The sequence below is a fragment of the Labeo rohita genome, chromosome 22, assembly GCF_022985175.1.
Source record: "Labeo rohita strain BAU-BD-2019 chromosome 22, IGBB_LRoh.1.0, whole genome shotgun sequence".
Classification (NCBI taxonomy): Eukaryota; Metazoa; Chordata; class Actinopteri; order Cypriniformes; family Cyprinidae; genus Labeo; species Labeo rohita.
Genome location: NC_066890.1, coordinates 32,823,889 through 32,850,017, shown reverse-complemented (window position 1 = coordinate 32,850,017; position 26,129 = coordinate 32,823,889). Strand labels below are relative to the sequence as shown.

General features: G+C 30.1%; 1 protein-coding gene across 1 annotated transcript; it reads right to left on the bottom strand.

Annotated features, from left to right (window-relative positions):
• Window positions 1–2,739: 2,739 nt before the first annotated feature.
• On the bottom strand, window positions 2,740–26,129 carry ttc39c (tetratricopeptide repeat domain 39C). The gene is made up of 15 exons (XM_051095489.1): window positions 25,806–26,129; window positions 25,521–25,694; window positions 21,965–22,013; window positions 17,629–17,757; window positions 17,415–17,529; window positions 15,154–15,532; window positions 11,071–11,239; window positions 9,338–9,431; window positions 9,075–9,182; window positions 8,877–8,986; window positions 7,473–7,596; window positions 7,287–7,384; window positions 6,944–7,048; window positions 4,881–4,919; window positions 2,740–4,802 (listed from the first exon to the last, which is right to left on the bottom strand). The coding sequence occupies exons 2-15, from the start codon at window positions 25,658–25,660 to the stop codon at window positions 4,713–4,715; spliced, it is 1,749 nt and encodes a 582-aa protein (XP_050951446.1). The 5' UTR covers window positions 25,661–25,694; window positions 25,806–26,129; the 3' UTR covers window positions 2,740–4,712.

Sequence of the window (26,129 nt, the reverse complement as noted above, 5' to 3'; positions counted from 1 at the left end):
GCATTTAATCCCACTTTATTAACCAATGTCTTTGCTGCCGACCTTCGATGATCCAATTTAACCATACTAATAAGCAAAAATTACTCAAGAAAATCTAACACTTGTTTTCTTCTTTTTTTTTTTATTGCTGTAGAGTTGACTTTTTTTTTTCTTCTGCATTCTACTGTACAGACATGAATTTGCTTTTGGTGTGAAAAGGCTTTTACATTTGCCAAAACAGAACTTTTTATATTAAAAACACAAGCAAGCCCTGCCCAGACTTAAAAAGTAACACAAAAGTAATGTAACGCATTACTTTCCATAAAAAGTAATGTAATTAGTTACATTTTTAGGTAGTAACTCAATATTGTAATGCATTACTTTTAAAAGTAACTTTCCCCAACACTGCTGAGGAGCAAAAGGTGAACTGACAACCAAATTTAGCTGCAGTGTGTATGTGGCCAGAGCGGTCACAGAGAGGACAATTTAGACGCGATAGCAGAAAATACTGTACAAGCACAGCAAATTCACTGTTTGCGATTCTAGAAATATTAGAAAAATCTAAAGATTGGGGTGGGGGTTTATATAGAATATGTCTCCGAAGGTAACTCTGGTTTACAGAAATGTTTCGATTTAATGAACAATGTGCACTTATTTACCTTTAAAAAACAGTTTTCAAAATTCAACAAATCTGTTCATTTTTAACATTTCAGTAAAGTAACTAAAATGATCAAAAATATCAAATAACCAAAAATACCATACTGAGTTCTTTAAAGGGGTCATCGGATGCAAAGTTCACTGTTTCATGTTGTTTGAACATTAATGTGTGTTGGCAGTGTATGTACAAATCTACCATATAATGATAAAAATCCATGCAGTGGTTTTTAATTAATTTGTAAAAATAATATCCCCTTTTTCAAATTGAGCCGTTCTCAGATGCCTGTCGTTGTGACGTCACACCGTCAGAGGCCGCTCCCACCATAGTTGACTGACATGAGCGTCTTACCTCAGACCAGCTGTAACAGTCCGACCTCCATTGTTTTGATGCCAGAGCAGGGATGTAAGTTAGACAAGAATATCTCTGATTGAGCGATTGAGGTGTTGTGTTGCTGGATGTAATAATGAACATAGTGGTCGTCATTTACTCCCGACATCTGAGCCGCTGAAGATGCAGTAGATTACATTTGTTGTGAAGGGAATGCGGCTCCCGATCTACATATATCCGTGTATGTTCGTGCAAATCATTCATGATCCAGCTTCACTTACAGCAGAAGTAAGTATAAGGGGTTTTTATGAATCTTTGTGATCGCCTTTCCTAATAATGCACTAGTTAGCAAGTTTAACGGATAAATGCGGCTAAAGTAAACAGGCTCGTCTCTCCACAGAGAGAAGAGAGGGGCGGGGCGAGCAGAGCTCATTTGCATTTAAAGCAGCCTCGACCAGAATGGGATGATTTTTGCAGAGCTCATTTTGGCAAGGTAAAAAAGGTGTTGTTTTACACAACCATTGAGAATTTTTAACTAAAGTATATTATAGACTTTTCATTAAGACCCTGAAGAATCATATCAACTTGTGGAAAATGTGCATCCGATGACCCCTTTAAACTCCAGCCTTAACAATCAATTCAGTGAAGACATTAAACTCACATACAATGTGTTAATGGTAAGTTTCGTTATTTTATTATTGAAATTTCCTAATTCTTTTGTCCTCACAAGGTATAAATACCCTGAACATCCAATATTGACACGTTTCACAGTGAAGACATGTTTTGAGCCTCTGGAGTTACTGACCGAGAGACCAGAGGGAATCATGTACAGTAGTGAATAAAGACGTTACAGCTACGGGCCGAGAAAATAAGAAGGTGCAAGATTCACAACGATTTCACAATATATACAGCAACTCAAATCAATTCAAGTTATTCAGAGGCGACATTATCAAAAGGAGATACTGATGTGCTGTTAAAAGTCTACAAATGATAAGCCTGGGCCAAAAATATTATTACAGAACATCTGGCACAAATAAATACAACGTACGGCTCGTCAAAAACAAGGTCCAAAATGAAATGACCTCCTCTGGCCCGGAGGAAGACCAGTAGGTAGTTGTGCATGGTTTTCACTTCAGGAAATATCTGCTGACCAGCAGAGGACATGGGAGTGAAAGTTATGCTGTTGTTCTTCAACGTAATACACAGATTAAATAATAATATGATGAAATATGTTTGACATCCCCTGACGTACTTAAGGGTTGACGATTACAAAGGGAACACATGGTTTAGTGTTAAAATGGATCTTTGCAATACACACAATGAAAACAGCCAACCTTGAATGCAATGCATTTTAACCTGCAAAAGCGCCTTCAACTAGACTAGTGACAGACCGATATATCAGACAGAGTCAACGACCAATATTTGGTCTACCCTTTTGCTGAAAAAAAAAAGATACTAGATTCTTACATAATATTTTCAGTTAAAATATTAAAACAAACAAACATATATAAAAATTCATGTTTGGAGCAAAGTTAAGTAATCCTAACAACCAATATTTGACCATTTTGGCTAAAAAAAAAAAAAGCTTTGTATTTATAAAAAATAATAATAACAATAATAATAATATATGATATATAATTAATTACACAATAATTAACAATCAATATTTGACCATTTGGCTAAAAAAAAAAAAAAAAAAAAAAAAAAAAAAAAGTATATATTAAAAAAATAATAATAATAATAGTAAATAATAATAATAAAAGATAGAAAGAAAGAAAATGTATTATATGTCATTTTCTTTAAAAATATGAACATTTATTTATTTATTAAATATATTATTCACAATACTTGGTCCAAAAATAAAAGTTTTCATTTTTTTGCAAATAATTTGTCATTCTAAACAACCATTTTTAACATTTTTACTGAAAATTACATATATAATTAATTTATGGAGCAAACTTCGGTAATCCTATATGTAACTAACTAACTGTATGTAACTATCTATCTATCTATCTATCTATAAACTATATATTTTTTTTTTACTGAAAATTATATATAATATATAATTAGTTTATTTATGTATTATGTATTATATGTAATTTTCTTTACAAATATTACCATTCATTTTTAAATATTTTTAAAATAAAAATAAATTTTAATAATTTTACTGAAAATTATATAATATATAATTAATAAATAACATTTATTAATTATTTATTATATGTATTTTTCTTTAAAAATATTAACATTTATGTTTTTATTTTAAAAATATATTATTAACACTACTTGGTCAAAAATAATAATTAATAATTAATAAAAAATAATTCATTTATGGAGCTTGATGAAGTTTGGTAATCCTATATGTAACTAACTAACTAACTAACTAACTAACTAACTAACTAACTAACTATCTATCTGCAAACTGTTATTTTTTACTAAAAATTATATATATAAATAAATCATTATTATTATTATTATTATTTATTATATGTAATTTTCTTTACAATAATAACATTCATTTTTAAATATTTTTAAAACAAATAAATGTTAGTATTTTTACATAAAATTGTACATAATATGTAATTAATAAATAATATTTTAATGATTTATTATATGTAATTTTCTGTAAAAAATATTAACATTTTAATTTTGAAAATATACTACTTGGGTCCAAAAAAACACACAAAACAACAACAAAAAACAAACAAAAAACCCCAAACAATTTATAATTCTAAACAACCATTTTAACATTTTTACTGAAAATTATATAGAATATATAATTAATAAATAATTTTAATTAAGTTTAATTTTCGTTAAATTATTATTATTTTTTTTAATTTAAACATATTAACACTACTTGCTCCAAAAAAAAAGAGTTTTGAAGTTTTGCACATAATCTAAACTCTAAACAACCATTCTAATATTTTTACTGAAAATTATATATATATATAAATAATAAAGAAAAATACATATAATAATTAAAAAACAATATGGTTACACTTTATTTTAAAGTGTCCTTGTATAGTGTACAGTGTAAAGTAACTAACTAACACTCATGGTTACTTACAGTCAAGGTTTGGTTTAGGATTAGTTACAGAATTTACTGTAATCATTATAAAAAGTAACAAGGACATAAATTATTTTTTAGTAAAACTGGACACAAAAACACAAATTCTATGCAAACTGGATTAAAAAAAAAAAATAAAAATACTTCATATCGGTCGGCCACTACGTCAGACGCATACAATCTTGATTTGACATACAGGAAGTTATAGGTAAGTTTGGATACTATTATTTCTTTGAGATAAAGGGTTACACAATATATTTTTCATTTTTATGTATTAATGTTATCTAATGTTGAGTTCTATCCCATGCTAATGTGTTTCGTATGATAGCGCAAGCTCTGGGAAAGGATCTAACCAGTTGGTCTACTTTTGTGTTTCTTCGTGAGAGATTTGTTTTTCCGCACTTCTGCAGATCAATCCTAAACACGCGAACTCTTGACGTGGGTGTAAATGTGAATGTGAAAATTAGATCAGATCACTGGGACCAACAGCTACATGAAGAGTGAACCTTTTCAATACTAGGCGGAAATAATATTGGCGAACGCGTCCTCCGTCACCTGAAATCCGCTGACTTTTCGTTTCTCCCTCCAGGAAAGCAGAATTACTTCGAATGGCTTTCGTTTGAAAAAGTGCTGGACAGGAGCGGTCAGAGTACGGGGCTCTGCTGAGGTGCGACGGACGGGTCAGTGAGGGACCACTTCCTTTATGGAGGCCAGGGCGGAATGGATGCGGACGTGCAGCCTGTTCTCGAAATCGTACCCGGCGTAGTTCTCCTGCAAGCAAAGGTAGTCACCGTCTGATGGATTACTGATGGATTCAAGATACTAAAATCGCTGATGTCTCATTCTTACCTTGGCCTGAAGCAGCAGTGATCTTCCTTTACTCAGGGTCTTAGGAGGGAAAAAGATTCATTTAAAATTAGAAAAAATGCAATAGATTTAATAAAACACAATGCACAATATCAGTCTCTATTTATTTTAATCTAATTCCAATATTTTATTTAAATATTTCAAATTATATATTATGTAAATTATATATAAATATATAAGCTAAAACCTGAACTCCTAATATTTATAACTGATAATAGTATTTATTAAATAAATTAATCGCAAATTAATAAATGATAATAAATAATAAAATAGTGCATAAATACATGGTTTATAAATTCACTGTATTTATTTAATCATAAATTAAGTAATTATATTAATTATAATAGTTTATATTAAGACTAAAACTTAAACTCATAACTAATTAATATAAAAAGCAAATTGTGTATTATAAGTATATACACAGGTATTATATATATAAAAATTATAGTTATTATGAGTTTAAGTTTATATTTATAAACTTGTCACTTTTTAAATAAAAAAATATTTGTGAAATTTGAATAAATTATTATAAAATACTGCATAATTAATATTTATATTAATTATTTGTTATTATACAAATAATACTATATAAATAATTATTTCTACTTATGAGTAGTTATTGTAGTTACGTAATTTAATTTTATATAAATATTTTAATTTATATTTAAAGTTTAATTTAAACAAACTTTAACTCATTACTATAATTTAAAAAAATGAAAACATTTATAAAATATGAATAAATGATTAGATAATGCTACACAATAAACATTTATATTATTAATTATTTATTATAAGTCTTTCCTTTTAAATTTGAATATTTATGTAGGTTTATATTTAAACTATAACTTAAACTCATAACTATATATATTTTTTTAAAACATGAATATTGTTAATTATTTGTCATTACAATACTATACCATTTTATTCATTATTTATAAGTAAAATAAATAAATAAATACTATATAAATAATTAATTATTTGTATGTAGTTATGAGTAATTGTAGTTATGTATATTCAGTTTATATAGAAATATTTATATTTATATTTAAAGTTTATATTTAAACTAAAAAACTCATAACTGTAATTAAAAAAAACCAAAATATTAATAAATTAAGACACTACATAATAAACATTTACATTCATTATTTGTTATTCTAAAGGGAATCCTAGTATATAAATAAATTATTAGTATCTAGTTATTGTAGTTATGTATATTTAGTTCATATAGATTTCAATTTGTATTTAAAGTTTATATTTAAATTAAAACAAAACTTAATAAATTTTTGAATATGAATAAATGGTTAGAAAATACTACATAAAAATTCATAATTATTTATTATAAAATTATATTTTATAAACAACTACTCATAACTACATAAAAATAATTATTGTAGTTATGTATATTCAGTTTATATATAAATATTTTAATTAATATTTAGTTTATATTTAAACTTAAATTCAACTCTAATTTAAAACAAAATGAAAACATTTATAAAATATGAATAAACGATTTGAAAATACTATCATATACATTCATATTAATTATTTATTATAAAATAATACTATACAAATAGTTATTTGTATATTATACATTACAATACACAATATTAAATATATTTTAAAATATATTTATAATACAAACACATATCAATATCAATCTCCATTTAATTTAATAACATTTATTAAAATGTTATTTTATAAAACAATATTTTATGAAAATTCTAGTTGGTTAATAAGGAATATATAAACACCACATTTTGAAATTCATGTGGTATTGGTGTGATTTTAACATTATTATTATTATTATTAATACCAAAGGACATTTATGGAGCAAAATGAATTCAAAGCAAAGATGTTAATCCTTGCAAAGGTATTTTTAGAATAAATGATATATTACACATTGATGCAAATGTTTCTAAAAGACAGTTTGGACTGAACATAAAGAGTTGGGATTAAAATAAAGTCTACTGTAAGATGAGACATGAAGAAATATTTGCATACATTGCCTTAAATCTGAAAATAAAGGGATTTTGAATATGATTTACCTCAGGTTTAGCCAGTAACACGCAGCCCAGCTCATAGCAGGAATATGGCTGCACATAGCTGTTGTTCATACGGCCGTACTCATCCTGAGCTGCCAGCTGGAACGACTAGAAACACAAACCAAATCAGTATTAAACACAGTTATGTGAGAGGATAAACAAGATACGCAGAAATCTGTGACAGACCAATCTGAAACATGGTGCCATCTTCTGTATTTTGAAGCATTTGTGCTCTGAAATCTATTTGCAAACTGCACTTACAAACTATAAATTGTTCTGATACTGTACCTTTAAGACTTCTATAGGTAAATGGCCTTAGTTTTCATACATAATGAGTTGAACAAACCTGAACAGCGTCTTTAATATTCCCAAGACATTTCTGAATAGCACCAAGCAGCAGGTGTTTTAGGCCCAGGCTTGACTGGTCATCCAGACCCTGTAGCACTGAATACAGAAAGATCAGGGTTGAATGAGGGAAAAGATGCGCTCAGAGCTCACAGGCAGGACACCTTTTCATTACGTTGCTCTTTACCTTGGTTCATTAGCTGGAGTTTGGAGGAAGAGCAGTTTGGAAGAGCTTTCCATAAGTACAGCACCTCCACAACACCCAGAATGCACAGCTCTCGCGTGAGAGAGGCTTTCCTCAGCTTCTCTGCCTAGTGACACAAACAAAGGTAGAAGAAAAGGTTTGAAAATATTAATTAATAATTCATGTGAAATATTTATACTGTTAATATAAAATAATGATTTTATATTTGAATTAAATATACTCATTTCTCTATAAGAGAAGTATAGCGTATTAAATTTTAGTCATAAATTATAATTTTAAGAAAGGTTTAAAAAAATGGTTTATGCATTTAATATTTACATAAGCATAATTATTTTGTTATATATATATATATATATATATATATGCACACACATTCATTTTATTATAATTTATTTTATTGTAACTTTATTCATAACAATGATTGTTTTGTATTATAAATTATGAAAAAATGAAAATATATGAAACATAAAAAATGTATATTAAAAAGGTGTGGAATATTTTTTAATACTAAATATTTAGTAAAATTATTTACTAAATTACATATTAACATAAATTAAACTATATTAAGTTATATATATATATATATATGCACACACATTTATTTATTATACATAAATATTAATAATTTTGTATTATGTATTATAAATTATGAAAAAAACAAAAATATATGTAATATAAAAAATTATATATTAAAAGGGTGTGAAATATTTAAAAATGATTTACTAAATTACGTATTAACATATACAATTAATATATACATATATATATATAATTTTTTTAATATAATTTATATATTTATATATATTTACATATATATATCTACATATTAACACAAATTAAATGATATTAAATTACATATTAATTTATATGTGTGTGTGTGTGAAATACATAAAAAATTTACTTATAAATTATACATATTAACATAAAATTTAATTATATTGTATTATATGACAATATATATATATAAATTCTATATTAAATGTCATAATAACAAAAATTCCATATTTATATATATGAAATACATCAGATATCAAAAAATGATTACAAATGATTTATACATTTATTATAAGACAATTAAAAAAAATAATTATATATAGTATTTTAAATGATAGTTATGAGTTCAAATTATAGAGAAACAAACTTGATTCTGTAAAAATTATAAAACAAATTAATGCATTATTAATATTAACACTATATAACAAATTTAAACTTTTAGAAATTCTATATTTAGCATTATTACTTATTCATAAAAAGTCATTATTTGTATATTCTAAATGATTATAACTGCACACTTCTATGTATAAATTGTAGTAATCATGAATTTACTTTAAAATCTGAAATTATTACTGCAAAGTATTATAATTAATAAATGATTAGATAACTCACTCTTTTCAGTGCAAACTGCTCAATCTGATTGTTCTTGCGTTTAAAAAGCTTCTGGACATCTCGGAAAACAGCTTTGGCTCCCTCTAGATCGCCAGAAGCCCCCTGACATACTTTGGGTTGAGATGAAAAAGGTTTTATTGAAACGGTTATTTTAAAGAGACGTTTTAAGAGGGAGTTTGACAGAGAACATAATCTGACCTCCAGTGAGGTAAGCATAGTAACACTGTGACCAGCGGGATTCATTCTTCAGACGCTCGAAAGACCTGTACGCGTCTTCAAAGTTCATCTCTATCATGCTGCACCAGCCTGCAAATCCACAACAAACGCAACAACAAATGAAACAGTATGTAAAACAGTTCACTTATTAAAGGGATAGTTCACCCAAAAACTGACACGTTGGTGAACTGTCCCTTTAATTGGTTGGGAAAATGCATCTGTTCCTACTAAGGAGTAAGAAGTACCAATTTCATAGAGGCACACGTGTTGAATCTCTCTTTGGTCTGAGGCGAACTCCAGAGCATCTTGAAATGACGCCAGTGCACTGTTAATTTGGCACTGAAAAAGAAAAAGAAAAAAAAAAACCGGATTAACTTTAATGAATTTAATAACTATAACTATAAACAAGTACGTTCTCACCCGAAAACCTCTTAAAACTACATTCCGTGACACAAAAACAGTAATATTTTTAAAATTGTATATATATATATAGAGAGAGAGAGAGAGAGAGAGAGCATAAATGTATAGAATTTAAAATAAATGCACTGAATTTATGTTTATTGATTTGTTTATTGACTTTTTTAAACAAATCTTTTATATATTACATATAAATTGTATTTGTTGTAATTTATTATATACAAATTATTTATTTTATATGTATATATATATATATATATATAGATAGATAGATAGATAGAGAGAGAGAGAGAGAGAGTGCATAAATATATTGAATTTATATGCATTTATTTAGATTTTTTTTTTTTCTAGAATTTTTTACATATATATTTTTAACATATAAATTGTATTTACTGTAATTTATTATATACAAGTAATTTATTTTATGTATATATATATATATAGAGAGAGAGAGAGAGAGAGAGAGAGAGAGAGAATAAATATATTGAATTTAAATATAAATACATTGAATTTATATTTATTGATTTAAGTTTATTAATTTTTTTTTTTTTACATATATAGTTTTATCTATAAATTGTATTTATTGTAATTTATTATATACAAATATTTTTTAGGTTTATATAAATAAATAAAATTGTAAAACTAGAGATTTTAATTTATTGATTAAGTTTATTGATTTTTTATAATAATTTTTTTACATTTTTACATACAAAATTATTGTAACTATACATATACTGTGTATATATATATATATATATATATATATATATATATATATATATATATATATACACACACATACACGTTGATTCTATGTTAAATAGAAACATTAAATTTCTAAACCTATTTTATGTTATAATAATTATTATTAATCGTCAAATTAGTTTATATATTTATTTAGTTATAACTACAATTTATATTAGATTTTATATACACATATATAAATAATAAAATTACAATAAATACTAAATTATTATTTATGTTATATTTTGTAATATCTGAGTATACAAGAATGTATGTAATGTTAATATAAATAATATAAACAATATTAATAATAATGTTAATATAGATTTACTTTATACACACACACACACACACACACAAAATAATAAAGTAAATACTGTTTATATTATATTGTAATTTTTTACACAGTGTTTTATAGAATTAATTATAATGATTTTATTGTAATATTTCAGCAATATGCTGACCTGATTTTCCTACTTTTGTTTTTCCTTTCTCATGTCCCTGAGCTCTGATTCAAGTCGGGACACATGAAACACTGTTGTCCTATATCAGAAGAACATTTGTTTTTATAGTGTATGCAATGTAAATTACACATTGCAGTCTGTGTATAATTAGTACTGGAGATGATTGATTTTAATGGTTGTGTTTGGATGTCTTCCACTGTGTCTAACACACCCACTACAAGAAGAAAGTCATTATAGTGGTTGCATAGTAATTAAATATCAGTAAAGCATAAACCACACTATCATTTCAATTATTTAACCACGCAGTCAATTACCAAGCACCAAGCTCTTGCTCTGGTTTCATTTCTACCCACCTCTAATCTCTGCACCCGTCCCTTAAAGAAGATGAAGAGAGAGGAGTTTGGGTAAACCATCGCCTTCTTGTGCAGAATGGCTTTGGCCTCCAGGAGCCCGGCATGCGAGTCAGAGCCGTCCAGAGCAAAGAACGGCTGCACCACGGTGTGATACCAAAGAAGAGCCAAACTGATAGAGAAAACGAGAGGAAACAAAGCAAATGGGATGTTTATTAGTTGTGCTTGGTTATATATTTGAATATATTTGCTGTAAAGCAGCACGGATTAGGAAAAAAGCAGCCTCTATCCGTCTGAAGAACGAATTGGGAGCGTTTTGTCCCGGGCTGGATTAAGTATGCTTAAATTCATCTCTATTATTAGAGCCGCTGCGCAATCTGTCAGCCTCTGGATATCAACTACAGAGAACAATGCGTTTAAAGAGAGCTGAGAGAACCGTTACGAACCATGAAGTTAAAGAATTACATAAAAAAAATCTTTGAAACAATCCAAATTGACTATATATTAACATTTCATGAAGAAAATATGAATGGTATTTGAACTAAATTCACTGTAGAGTGTTCTGGGTGGTTGCTAAGGTGTTATGGATGGTTGCTAGGTGGTTGACAAGTTGTTATGGTGCCATAATGCTTGGGTTTTGTGGATGGTTTCCAGGTTGTTGCTATGCAGTAGCCAGATTGTTTGGGTGGTTGCTAAGCTGTTGCTAGGATGCTCTGGTGGTTGATAGGCTGTTGTGGATGGTTTAAGACAGTTGTCTGCAGTACTAGATTGTTTGGCTCTTGCTAGAGTGTTCTAGGTAGTTGCTTAGCTGTTACTAAGGTGTTATGGATGGTTGCTAGGTGGTTGATAAGGTGTTATGGTGCCATAATGCTAGGGTGTTGTGGATGGTTTCCAGGGCGTTGCTATGTGGTAACCAGATTGTTTGGGTGGTTGCTAAGCTGCTGCAAGGATGTTTTAGGTGGTTGGCTCTTGCCTGTGGTGTTCCAGGGCATTGCTTAGCTGTTACTAGATTGTTTGGGTGGTTTGCTAGGTGGTTGATAAGGTGTTATGGTGGTAATGCTAGGGGCTCCTGATGGTTTCCAGGGCGTTGCTATGTGGTAACCAGATTGTTTGGGTGGTTGCTAAGCTGCTGCAAGGATGTTTTAGGTGGTTGCTAGGCTCCTGTGGTTTCCAGGGCATTGCTATGTGGTACTAGATTGTTTGGGTGGTTTCTAAGCTGTTGCTAAGAAGTTTTGGGTGGTTGCTAGGCTCCTGTGGTTTCCAGGGCATTGCTATGTGGTACTATATTGTTTGGGTGGTTTCTAAGCTGTTGCTAAGAAGTTTTGGGTGGTTGCTAGGCTCCTGTGGTTTCCAGGGCATTGCTATGTGGTACTAGATTGTTTGGGTGGTTTCTAAGCTGTTGCTAAGGTGTTATGGATGGTTGCTAGGCTCCTGTGGTTTCCAGGGCATTGTTATGTGGTTATAGATTGTTTGGGTGGTTTCTAAGCTGTTGGTAAGAAGTTTTGGGTGGTTGCTAGGCTCCTGTGGTTTCCAGGGCATTGTTATGTGGTACTAGATTGTTTGGGTGGTTTCTAAGCTGTTGGTAAGAAGTTTTGGGTGGTTGCTAGGCTCTTGTGGTTTCCAGGGCATTGCTATGTGGTACTAGATTGTTTGGGTGGTTCCTAAGCTGTTGCTAGAATGTTTTGGGTGGTTGCTGGGCTCCTGTTGTTTCCAGGGCATTGCTATGTGATACTAGATTGTTTGGGTGGTTTCTAAGCTGTTGCTAAGAAGTTTTGGGTGGTTGCTAGGCTCCTGTTGTTTCCAGGGCATTATTATGTGGTACTAGATAGTTTGGGTGGTTTCTAAGCTGTTGCTAAAATGCTCTGGTGGTTGATAGGCTGTTGTGGATGGTTTCCAGGGCGTTGCTATGCAGTACTAGATTGTTTGGCTCTTGTTAGAATGTTCTAGGTGGTTGCTTGGCTGTTGTTAAGGTGTTATAGATGGTTGCTAGGTGGTTGATAAGGGGTTACGGTGCCATAATGCTTGGGTTTTGTGGATGGTTTCCAGGGTGTTGCTATGTGGTAGCCAAATTGTTTGGGTGGTTGCTAAGCTGTTGCTAAGACGTTTTGGGTGGTTGCTAGGCTCCTGTGGTTTCCAGGGCATTGCTGTGTGGAACTACATTATGCTAGAATGTTCTAGGTGGTTGGTTGCTTGGCTGTTGCTAAGGTGTTCTGGGTGGTTGCTAGGTGTTTGATATAGTGTTATGGATGATGTAGCTGCCATAATGCTAGGGTGTTGTGGATGGTATCTAGGGCTTTGCTATGTTGTAGCTAGACTGTTCAAGTGGTTGCTAAGCTGTTGCTAGAATGCTCTGGGTGGTTGATAGGCTCTTGTGGATGGTTTCCAAGGCGTCGCTATGTGGCACTAGATTCTGGGTGGTTGCTAGGCTGTTGCTAGGTTTTCAATAAGGTGTTATGGAGGGTCTCTTTGCCAATAATACTAGGGTGTTGAGGATGATTGCTAAGACATTGCTAGGTGTTTGATAAGTGTTATAAATGGTCTCAATGCCATAATGCTAGAATGTTGGGATATGGTTCCTAAATTGTTCACGTCACCCAAATCGTGTCAATTGAGTCCCCTGGTGCAAATTCGCATCAACTTTGTATGTAATCTGCTTGCGTGGATAATTAAATTTGCTTTTGGTGTGCACACACTAGGGCTGTCTCCAACGATTATTTCAGTAATTGAGTAATCTGTCGATTATTCTGACGATTAATCGAGTAATCAGATAATTATAATTTTTTTTAGTAATAAGAATAGACCTAAGAAAACAAGAGCCTTTAAGATGACTTAAAATACATATATAATAACAATGAAGCAATAATAATTAGTTCAAATAAAGTGTCAAAAGCAAGTAATCATTTGATTTTATTGAACAAAACTGATAAAAGACAATGTATTCTAAACAATAGAACATTACGCATTATAACTAATGCCTGCAGAGGGCTCCAACGGCCTGATGATTGTTTTTACACTTTACTGCATGATATAATCTACGTTTAATGTTGACTCAATAACATGCAATTAAAATGTCCGCTTAATCTTTAATATTTGGCCATTTCTTTATGATAGAAAAGCTACAGGCACTGTAATTTCTTAAATATGTGGACATCAAAACGTATAAACTCAGAGTGAGGGTTTAAACTTTATTGTGAAATCGCGATGAACGGTTAGCATATTGAGAAAGATATTGATGTATTCACCTGTGTTTGCGTAGGTTTATAAATGATTTACCTTACAAATCTGATGAATTAGTGCACGTTGCGTTCCCAGGTGAATATTATAATAAACCCAATCTCCAACAACATGCAGAGATGGAGTTTGAGATGCTCCACGCATGTAAATTATAACAGTTTGTGTGGAGCAGCATTTACTGTGAATGAAGCCGCTCTGAGATACACATACATAACCTACACACATCCGAATAATTAAAGCGCATATATTAAACCTGCATTGCATATATTTATTTAATTGAATCATAGCGTTATGCTTTATTATGATTTTTAAATAGGGTTAACATGTGGAATGCGCCCCTTCCGGTATTCTGCCGATTACTCAACACGGGCAAAATGCAATCAAGGATTTTTAAAAATCGAATACTCGAATAGAATTGAGGAATCGTTGCAGCCCTAGCACACACCATTAATCTGAACAGTTTTGCAAATGAAAAATTCCCGCTCACCATGGGATTCGAACCCACGACCTTGCAATTAAAAGAGTAAAGTTCTACAGAATGAGCTAGCTGAGCAAAATTCTTTTGTTAATAGGAATGGATGAGTCTGTGCTAGCATTTGCTTGCACACATGGCCTTTCTAACTAATGCCCTTTATCTTTAATTGTGACCTTTCAGATGCCATCAATTATGCAACTCCAGTGTGAAACCAGTTGGACGCGTGACAGCATGTGTTCGCACATCAGGAGCAAGGGATTTTCTTCTGGCGTATGAGCGCTGAACATTTCAGCAAATGCTAATACGTCAGCCTAAACTAATGAGAAAATCACATCTGTCAAAGGCTGGCTGGAAAAACACAAAAAACGTCGGCTTACGTGGCAAGTGGCGCCTTCATGTCTTTGCTCTCGCTGGCGTATGCTAATGAGGCGAGACCTTGGTGACGGTCTCCAGGGAAGCCCAGCAGGTTGACGATCTTGAGCAGGTGTGGAGGCACCATCGAAATACACAAGTGAAAGAGCCCGTAGCCGAAGCTGACCGAACCCTTCAGGCGGTCCAGAACCTCCTCTGTTACCCGGCCGCCGCCGCCGCTGCCGCTCTCGGCTGAGGTGTTGTGGTTGGCCTGATCGGAGGCCAGCGCCCCCTGCTGGTCGGAGGAGCGTCGGCGACAGGCTTCCTGCAGTTGGCTGATGTCGCTGTAGCATTTGTTGTACATTTTCCAGGCCTTGCGGAGGATCCAGCCTCCTTTGATGTATGCTGAAGGGTGACAGGTTATGATGTTAAATGAATGAAAATGTGTTTACGACTCTAAAACACTGAATAGAAATGTTGTATAGCATGACTGAGCCTTTTAATACTTTTAGTGACAAGCGGAATTGTTTTAAATAATCAAATTGTGTATACTTACAATAACAGAGTACAATATAAGTAATTAAAAGTCTTTCATTTTCAAATACAAATAAAAAAATTCTGCTACATACAATAAAAATGGAAAACAAATAAAAACAATACAATAATTGCATAATTAAGCCTTATAATGTTTGGTGACAAGCTGAATTGTTTTTAATAGTCCGTCTTAATATTATTAATTATTAATATTATTTATAATTAAAAGTATAAAAAATAAAGAAAAATCACATATACAGTTAAATAAATGAATGAATGAATAAATTAATGAATGAGCCTGTCAGTATTTACTTTTTTAATAATCCAGATTTGTGTATACTTAAAGTAATAAAACAAATGCAAATATAAATTTAAAAAAAAATGTTAATATTAATTTTCAAATAAAAACATAAAAGTTAAAGAAATTCAATTATATACACAGTAAAAAATTAACAACAAATAAAAACAAGAAAATAACTGCACGATTAAGCCATATATCAATTTTGGTGACAAGCTGAATTGTTTCTAATAATCCACATTTTTCTATACTTCATTTTAAAAAGTAAATTAAAAAAAAATTACAATTTTCTTAATATTAATTTTCAATAAAAATATAAAAATGTAAGAAACTTAAATATACACAAATAAATAAATTAGAAAATCGTATATTTCTTAATATTAATTTTAACATAAAAATATAAAAGTAAAAAAAAAAAAAAATTAACTATACACAGTAAAAATTATAAAAAAATAAGAACAATAAAATAATTACATGATAAAGCCTGTATAATATTTTTGGTGACAAGCTGAATTGTTTAAAATTAATTTTCAAATAAAAATATAAAAATGAAAGAAACTGAAATATACCGTAAAAAATAAAAATCAATAAAAAAAATAAATAAATGCATTATTGAGCCTTTCAGTATATAGCTGAATCATTTTTAATAATCAAAATGTGTGTATACTTGAGGTAATAAAACAAATAACAAATTTATTATATTTTTGGTGACAAGTTGAATTGTTTTTAATAATCCAAATTTGTGTATACTTAATTTTAAAATGTTTTTTTTTAATTAAAATTAAAAGTTTAATTTAATTTAAGTTAAAAAAAATAAGAAATTCAAATATACAGTAAAAATAAAAACTAATAAAAAATAAATGCATGATTGAGCCTTTCAAGTGCATGATTGCGCATTTTTAATAATCCAAATTTGTGTGTACTTGAAGTAGTAAAACAAACAAAAAAACCTTATACAATACAAATTAAAAACAAATGAAAGCAATAAAATAATTGCATGAATAAGCCTTTTAATATTGTTGGTGAGAAGCTGAATCTTATCTGTATACCTACATGAAAAAAATAAAAGCAAATAAATGAAAATAATCCTTATTTGTATATTATTAACTATTATAAACACTAATATATTATGATTTTTTATTAATTAATTATTTAAAAACCTAAAATTAAACATATTCAATAATACACACAAAGTTAATTTAAATTAATAAAATAAAATGATAATGTTAAAATTTCAAATAAAATGAGAAAATGAAAATTAATTGTAAAAAGATTATATACTGCTTAATTTTTTTTTTAGGGAAAATGGATTTCTCCATTCTCCCCCCGCCGCACCCCTTTTTTTTGGTTCTTTATTCCAAAACAGTGGCATGCAAATGACGTAAACTACATTTGCAATGCTGGTATTTCCATGAATCAGCATTTTTCAAATGTCAAACAAACAAGCAGAATCACCTGAGAGTTCCTGTTTGACGAACGACAGCACGGCGAGATAAACCTGGCAGTCGGCCACGATGATCTGTCTCTGAAGACGATCCACAATCGCCACTCCTGATCTCTGCGAGTCCATCTGGTGCGTCGATAATAAAAACCAACATGTTAATGTGAGGAATCTGGCAAACAGACTCAGTACGGCCCTGCTGCCGCACACTCAAACAGACAAACTCACGCTCTTCTTGATTTTGTTGCGGATGGTCTCGATGACGCCGGCGTTGTCGCTCTCGCAAAGCTTTTCGGTAGTTCTCAGGTCATCGCTGGCCATCTGCATTTTTTCCTCCTCGAATGTCATCATGGCGTTCTATGATCACACCAATATTAGAGCTGACATTGCAATAAATCGTTTTTCAGTGCAGTTTTTCTGCATAATGTAATTATATATCTTCTATATTACATTCTATTCTTTTATACTACGGGGCCGTTGAATGCTTGAATCTGATTGGCTGACGAACGTTCTGAAGTTATGCATTATTTTCGCGGCGAACGTAGTTCAAGGCAGCTTTTGACCGCATTACATATCACTTCTCCACACGATTTGAGTTATTTCAAAGGTCCTCAACAGCTTAAAACAGCAAAATAACCAAAACCTACAACGACAGTGACCAAACAAATAAATACAGGATAAAAAAAACGACAGATTAGTTACGTTTTTGCCACAAAACTACGTTTTATTACATACTCAATTTCTGCAACTGTCTCTCCCTTACAGACGCACACACATACAAGCCGTTTCTCAATATGCGTTCTTGTCTATACTTGTGTTCTTGTGGACTTGTGAAATGTCATCAGTCGTCGCCCAAGTACAGTTCAAATTCCCGAATGTGTTCTTGCTTCACCCCTTTTATCAAGGATGCATCAAGAAGAGACTTGTGCGAACTTCGATCGGTCATTTTTTTTTGAAAAATATAAATTTGCATACTTTTTAAGCACAAAAGCTCGTGTAGCACAGGCTCCGAGATGCGCGTTCATAACACGTTCAAGTCAAACACTGTTTACAAAAAAAAAGCTACAACGATGTCGGACGAATAAGATGGAGTTTTTCGACATTCTCTACCTTTTTGAGCCGGAGTACACAGACGATAAACTTAGATGTGATTCGTAGTGATGAGAAGTTCAGGTCATTTTACTGACTCGGACCTTTGAGTCTCGTTCAGCAAAATGAACGAATCTTTTTTCGAGTCATTTCGTTCATTTTAACAAAATAGAATTAAAATGTTACGTGTGACTTCTCTAACACATCAACTGCTTACACAAACGTTGATCACTCTACAAACAAGACAAACCTATAATGCTGTAAGAAACAGAAAAGATTCATTCATTGTTTGGGTCTTTAGTCTATGATTCGCTCACCTCACCTCTTATCTGACACGTTTTCAGGTTTGAGTCGTTCGTTCATCATGTGACAGCCCCATAAGATGAACGAACGACTCAAAAAACCCAAAGATTCGAAACAGGTGAAATAATTCCAGTACAGAACCTAATAGGATGTTGCGCATGAGCGACTGAACGAATCACTCCCCGAGACGACTCGTTCTTCCCGAGTCACATTAAAGATTCGTTCAAAATGAATGAATCATTCAAGAACGCGCACCCCAGAGCCTGTGCTACACGAGATTTTGTGCTTAAAAAGCTAATTTGCTTATACAAATTTGTATTTTTCGAAAAAAATGACAGATTGTTTTACTAGATAAGACCCTTCTTCCTCAGCTGGGATCGTTTAGAGCCTTTTAAATCTGCATTTAAACTACATTTTGGAAGTTCAAAATCGGGGCACCAATGAAGTCTATTATATGAAGAAAAATCCTGAAATGTTTTCCTCAAAAACCATAATTTCTTTATGACTGAAGACACAAAGACATGAACATCTTGGATGACAAGGGGGTGAGTAAATTATTTGTGAATTGTTGTTCTGGAAGTGGACTTCTCCTTTAACGTACATAGTATAATGTGTCTATTAATAGCTAAAGCTAAACCATGGCAACTACTAGTGCTAAACCATAACCCAGATGCCTCTGAAGGTCTTTTGGTGAAGTAATCTCTCTTTGTTGGAGGAACATTAGTGCTGACTAGCATCAGTCGTGCCACGATTTGCTCCTCTGCTGTCTGAATTCCAGGTCAAGGGCCTGAACGACATCATAGTGACATCACAATTCACATCCTGGGGCTCCGGTTTTGACATAAGAGGTTGTGACAGGGTCTGTTTCTAAACTTTTGAGGAGAAACTCAGGCTGTGTTTGGACAGTATACTGTGTGCTGCAAAGTTTAAACTCAACACCGCCTACTGTTTACTAAAATAGAATGTGATACAGAACTTATTACACAACAATAAACAATTCGCCTTTTGGGTATTCCATGCATAATAAGCACTGTAAACATACTGTATGCTGCAGAAATGATGTGCTATGTGGTGTTCCACACATTACTTGCATTACATTAAATGCACTAAACACTAAAATAAAATACTTTTTCAATTAATGGAAAAAAATATGCTTTAAATATAAGAAGATTTAAAATGAATGAATAAAAAACAATAACAGTAAAATTAAATAAAATAAAACAATTAATAAATTCCACTTCAGGGTAAAATTATCCTTTAAAAACGTAGGATAAAATGTTTATCATATATATATGTATGTATATGTATATGTATATATATATATATATATATATGAGAAGAGCAGTATTTTTCTGATTTTATTCTAATTTTTTTTAGGATTTTTTTTTTCTGTGTAATGTTATTTTATCGAAGCATAGCCATTTCGTTAAAAAAAAAGTTTTACATTTTCTCTAGAATTTAAATTTTATTTTATTTATTTTTTATTTGTTTGTTGTTTGTTTGGTTATAAAATACAATATTTTATTTCTCACATAAAATAAAATAATAAATTAATGAAATCAATAAAATAATGAAACATTCATGAAATTTAACTTCAGGGAAATAACTATTCTATTAAACATAAAATAAAAATTAATTTATTAATTAAAATAAAATATTAATCTATTAAATAAAATAAAAAAAATACTTGCTATTCTCCTATCAAATGAAAAATAAATAAATACTGAAAAAAATATTCTATAAAAATGTAGAATAGAATAAAAAAAGTGTCTATTAAGAATAAAATAATAAAATAATATAAATAATATAATAATAAAATCAAATAGAATAATTCATTATTAAATAAAATGTAACGTCAGGGAAATAAATATTCATATTATATTAAACATAATAAAAATGTAGAATTTATTTTCTCATACAAAGTAAAACAATAAAATAATAAGAATAATAATAATAAAAATTAAGAATAAAAAAAACACTTGCTATTCTCCTATAAAATTAAATCAAATCAAATAAAAAAATACAACATAAAACCAAACTTAAAAACAAAAATAACTTCAGAAGTAACAAATATCCTATAAAAATGTAGAATAAAAAAAAATCACTTGCTTTTCTCTGATAAAATAAAATAAATAAATAAAATAAAATAATAAAATAATAATCAATAACTTTAAAGAATTGATACTTCATGGAAATAATATACTATAAAAATGTAATAAAAAACTACTTGCTATTCTCCTATAAAATAAAATAAAATAAAATAAATGCAACATGTAAAATCAAAATGAAAAAGTCACTTCAGGGAAAAATATCTTTGTACAATAAAAAAAAAAACACTCGGTATTCTCCTATATAAATCAAATCAAATAAAAATACAACATATAAAACCAAAATTAAAAACAAAAATCACTTCAGGAACAAATATCCCATAAAAAGGTAGAATAAACACTTGCTATTCTCCTGTAAAATAAAATAAAATAAAACGAAGGAAAAATATTTTACTGCATGGAAAAATTAATAATAAAAAAAAACTATGTGCTTTTCTCCAATAAAATAAAATAAAACATCTAAAATCCAAATGAAAAAAAGTCACTTCAGGGTAAAATGTCTTATAAAACTGTAAAATAAAATAAAAACACTTGCTATTCTCCAATAAAATCAAAATTTAAAAAACAAAATCAGTTGAAGGAAAAATATCTGTAAAAAAATTACTTGCTATTATAAACACGGTCTCTCGTTTATCTTTTTCTCGCCAATATTTCACTTCCTGTCCTCTCACTCCTATTAATGGCCAGGATGAAACGAGAGCAGCGCTGCAGGAAACGGGACTGCGTCTGGAGTCCGAATGAGAGCATTTGCTGACTGTGTCACATAACACAGATAACAGAGATGGACTTGGAATGATGGGCTGATGTCAAACTAATTACACAACACAATGACCTTGAGCTGCTCAGCTGATGTTACCACTTACAGCTCTCCCTGCACATCGCTCTTAACCAACAGTTTACTTGCCCCAATAAAAACAGCTCCAATGGGCAGCAGTAAAGCACATTCAGATTCAAAACCTAAAAGGAGATTCATGAACTGCAGAGAAACGGTTCTCTAGGAAGCTGTTTCTGTGTCAAACGTACTGGAAGCACTAACTAAAAATCATTTTATTAAATTCACTCACCAAGAAGCTGACGAAACTGGCACCGAAGCTCATCAGCGGACTGTGGGTCCTGCAGACACAATAGGGAATCATGGGATACGTCACTATAACACAAGTTTAGTGTCTTAAAAAAACATTATTCCAGAAAAAAAGCCTGGTTATTCTCGTATAAAATAAAATAAAATATCAGGGGGGAAATATATCCTATAAAATGTAGAAAATTAATTGCGAAATAAAAATCTAGAAAACAATATACACATGACATATGTGTAAATGTGTTTAAAAAAATTGTTAAAAAAATGTTAAAAATAAAAAGTGCCTTAATATTTAATATATATCTGATTAAATATTATTAAATCAAATATTAAATGTTATAATATATAATACAATGTAATATAAATGTAATAAAATGTAAAATAATATTTTATTTTTATTTTATAGGAGAATAGCAAGTGGTTTTTTTTTTATATTATACATTTTTATTTGATATTTGTCCCTGAAGTGATTTTCTTTTAAATTTTGGTTTTATATGTTGTATTTTTATTTGATTTGATATTATAGGAGAATAGCAAGTGTTTTTGTTTTCCTAAAGTGACTTTTTTCATGTTGATTTTATATCTTGTATTTTATTTATTTATTTTTTTAAAGAAGAATAGCACATAGTTTTTTATTGTAACTTTTTTAATAGTATATCATTTCAGTGAAGTAAAATATTTTTCCTTAAAGTGATTTATTTTATTTTATTTTATTTTTTATATAGGAGAATAGCAAGTGTTTCTGTGTTTTTCCTACATTTTTACAGGACATTTGTCCCAGAAGTGATTTTTGTTTTTTATTTTGGATTTATGTATTTGTATTTGTATTTGTATTTTATTTTATTTTATAGGAGAATAGCAAGTGTACATATATATAATTACATATATAATATATACAGTATTTACAAATAAAATAAATATAGAAACTTAATACAGCTTTTGTGAAAGATGTTGTGCTTTTTATGCTCGTAAGATTATATTTTGCATTAAACAAGGAATTACTGACATATAAACCTAATGCATTAAGCTCCTAATAGCATTAAACGTAATATCCATGAATATCTGTATCCTTAAGAATGTCTTAGGTAGCAGGTTCCTCTGATGTATAAATCCTCAGGCTTTACGTATGAATCTGTAACATGTTTCTTCAGTTTAATGCAATATACTGTATCTGTTTTAAAAAAACATATGTATTTTAAATGCTATTGGTTATCTGTAAATCAGCAACAAGTCAAAATGATAACTAAAAAGGACTTTCTGCTGGATTTTCCAGGTGACTCTTTTATTTTTATCTCTCTAATCACATATTGTGCACAATATGATCTCCATGTGTTTATATGATGATTATTATGTACAGTTTGCACCCATGCCTAGGGCTACATGGATCAGGCAAACAGCCATTCATCTGTGTACTCATCATTACACTTATCTGTCGTCTCTGAACTCACGAGAACTTCTGGATGAATTATGATTATTCTTTAAAGGGACAGTTCACCAAAAACGTAACATTATGTTCAAACACACTGAAAGTCAGTATGCAACCTTAAAATGGGGATTTTGCCCCTTTCCACCTCAGACCTGCTTGCCTATATCAAACCAATAAAATCATACAACTATTGACAATATATTGAGTTGATATTCAACTCATTGTAGTAAGAACGTTATTATAAGTAATTAAAAGCGTTTCTTCAGTATCATTCACTAACTATTATAGTTTTTATCAATATATTGTATTTTCCGGTTTAATTTGTGTGTGTGTGTGTGTATTTGAATATGTCTATATAGTTTTTATTCATTTCAATTGTAGTTTTAGTTCGCTATTTAGGACATCATTAAACTAAAATAAAAGCAGAAATGTTGGCAACTAGCTGAAATAAAGTTTACTTTTTATAATTGATTTTATTTTATATTTATAAAATGTTGAATAAAATAAAATAAAAATTTAAAAAAGCAATAAAAAAGGACTTAAATAAATGCTATATTAAAAACTGCTATTCTTCCAATAAATTAAATTTAGCTAAAGTTAAAAATAAATAAATAACAAATACATAAAATAATAAAAAATATAACATAAAAAAACCCTGCTAATTCTCCTATTAAATACAATTTTACTTAATATCCTTTAAAATTAAAAAAAAAAAAAAAAATTATATATATATATATATATATATATAAAATAAGAATAAGATAAAATAAAAATAAAATAAGATCAGATCAGATTAAAAAATAAAATGTCACTTTAGGGAAATAAATATTCTGTAAATCTAGAATGCAATAAAGATACTTGCTATTTTCCTATTAAATGAAACAAAAATAAACACATAAAATAAATTATTATAAATAAATAAATAAATAAAATGTAACTTTAAGAAGAATACATTATAAAAATGTAGATTAAAATAATAAAAAAAGGCTATTCTCCTATAAAATAAAATTTCACATAATTTACAAAAATTTTCTATAAAAAAAAAAAAAAAAAAAAAAAAAAAAAAAACACCCACACATGCTATTCTCATATATAGTAAAATAAAATAATCTTGCCAATATTTTACTTTCCGTCCTCTCACTCCTAGTAATGGTCAAAGTTTATTTTATTTCAAGTAACTTTATAATGGTTTTAGTAATTAACCCTAGTATTTACTACCTGTAATTGATTAATTTAATAAACATTAAACAATCACATCCCTTGAACCCTGACTTATTGTAAGAATAAATGATCAATCAAATATTTATTGGAAAAAAAAAAAATATATATATATATATATCTTAACTGAAGATGAATAATCTTAACTGAAAATGAAAAAAATCTTAACTGAAGATGAATAATCAAGTTACACAAATTAAAAAATTCAGTTTTGAATAAATAAATATAATATGAAACCTATTATTATAACATACTAAGACACGGTATAGATTATGGCAGAATTTTCTTTTTTTTACACAGTTAAACAAGAAAACACACACAAATAAATATCTATAAATGACATTAACAATCAGAAAAACTATTATATATGTATGAGTATATGTTGAGTTGAATAAATAAGCTTTCCACTGATGTATGGTTTTGTTAGGATAGGACAGTATTTGGCTGAGATACGTCTATCTGAGGGTGCAAAAAAACAAAATATTGAGAAAATCACCTTTAAATTTGTCCAAATGAAGTTCTTAGCAATGCATATCACTAATCAAAAATAATTTTTTGATATATCTACGGTATAGAAAATTTAAAGTATCTTTATGGAACAAGATCTTTACTTAATATCCTAATGATTTTTTGGCATAAAATAAAAATCGATCATGTTGACCCATACAATGTATTTATTGGCTATTGCTACAAATACACCCGTGCTCCTTACGACATGGTTTTGTGGTCCAGGCTCACATATATGAAACTGTAAGTCAATACATGACCATATTTTGGATAGAAAATGAATAGAAATAAAAGCAGCGGGCCAAATGATATGGCTTCTGTTTATGCAAACACAAAAAGCCCATTTTATAATACACATCACTGCAAAATCACAGATGCACATTAATGTTACCGGTATCTCCTGAAGAGCTCGTCGCTTTCTTTGAAGCCATTATTGAGCAGCATATTGATGCCTTGAAACGCCAGCTCGGCGTCATCTATCTGCTCGGCTTTCTCTTCAACCTGCTGCTGCGGGGAATCAGGGCCTGCCATCCTGTCTCCTTTACACGCCAAAAAACTCGTTCTTCTGTAAACAGACCGCAGAAAAACAGTCGACTCGTTTTGCTCGCGAACGCAACGCGCTGAATAAACGATCGCCGGCGCGCGCCGCGCAGAATCAAAATGATCTTTCCCTTACCAATGCACAGAAGATCTCTGTGGAAAATCGTCTGGATATAATTTTGATCCCTTCCGTGTACGATCTGCAGTGCTAAGATGTTTTCAGATCTGCAATCGTCCCCTCCATCAGGCCGCCTTGAGCTATGAAATATCAGCTGGTCGTTTGCATATCAGCATCGCGCGTTACGCAATGTTAAAGGAGCGACAGAGCAGTGACGTTACTGTCCCGTATCCGCCTGTCATTCACTCCGCGGAGGTGTTATAGGGGATAGAGCCGATTCTGCTTTCAAACAGAAGCTTGACAGCTTCCTTTTGACTGAAACACGCCCTTTGCCTGCAACCA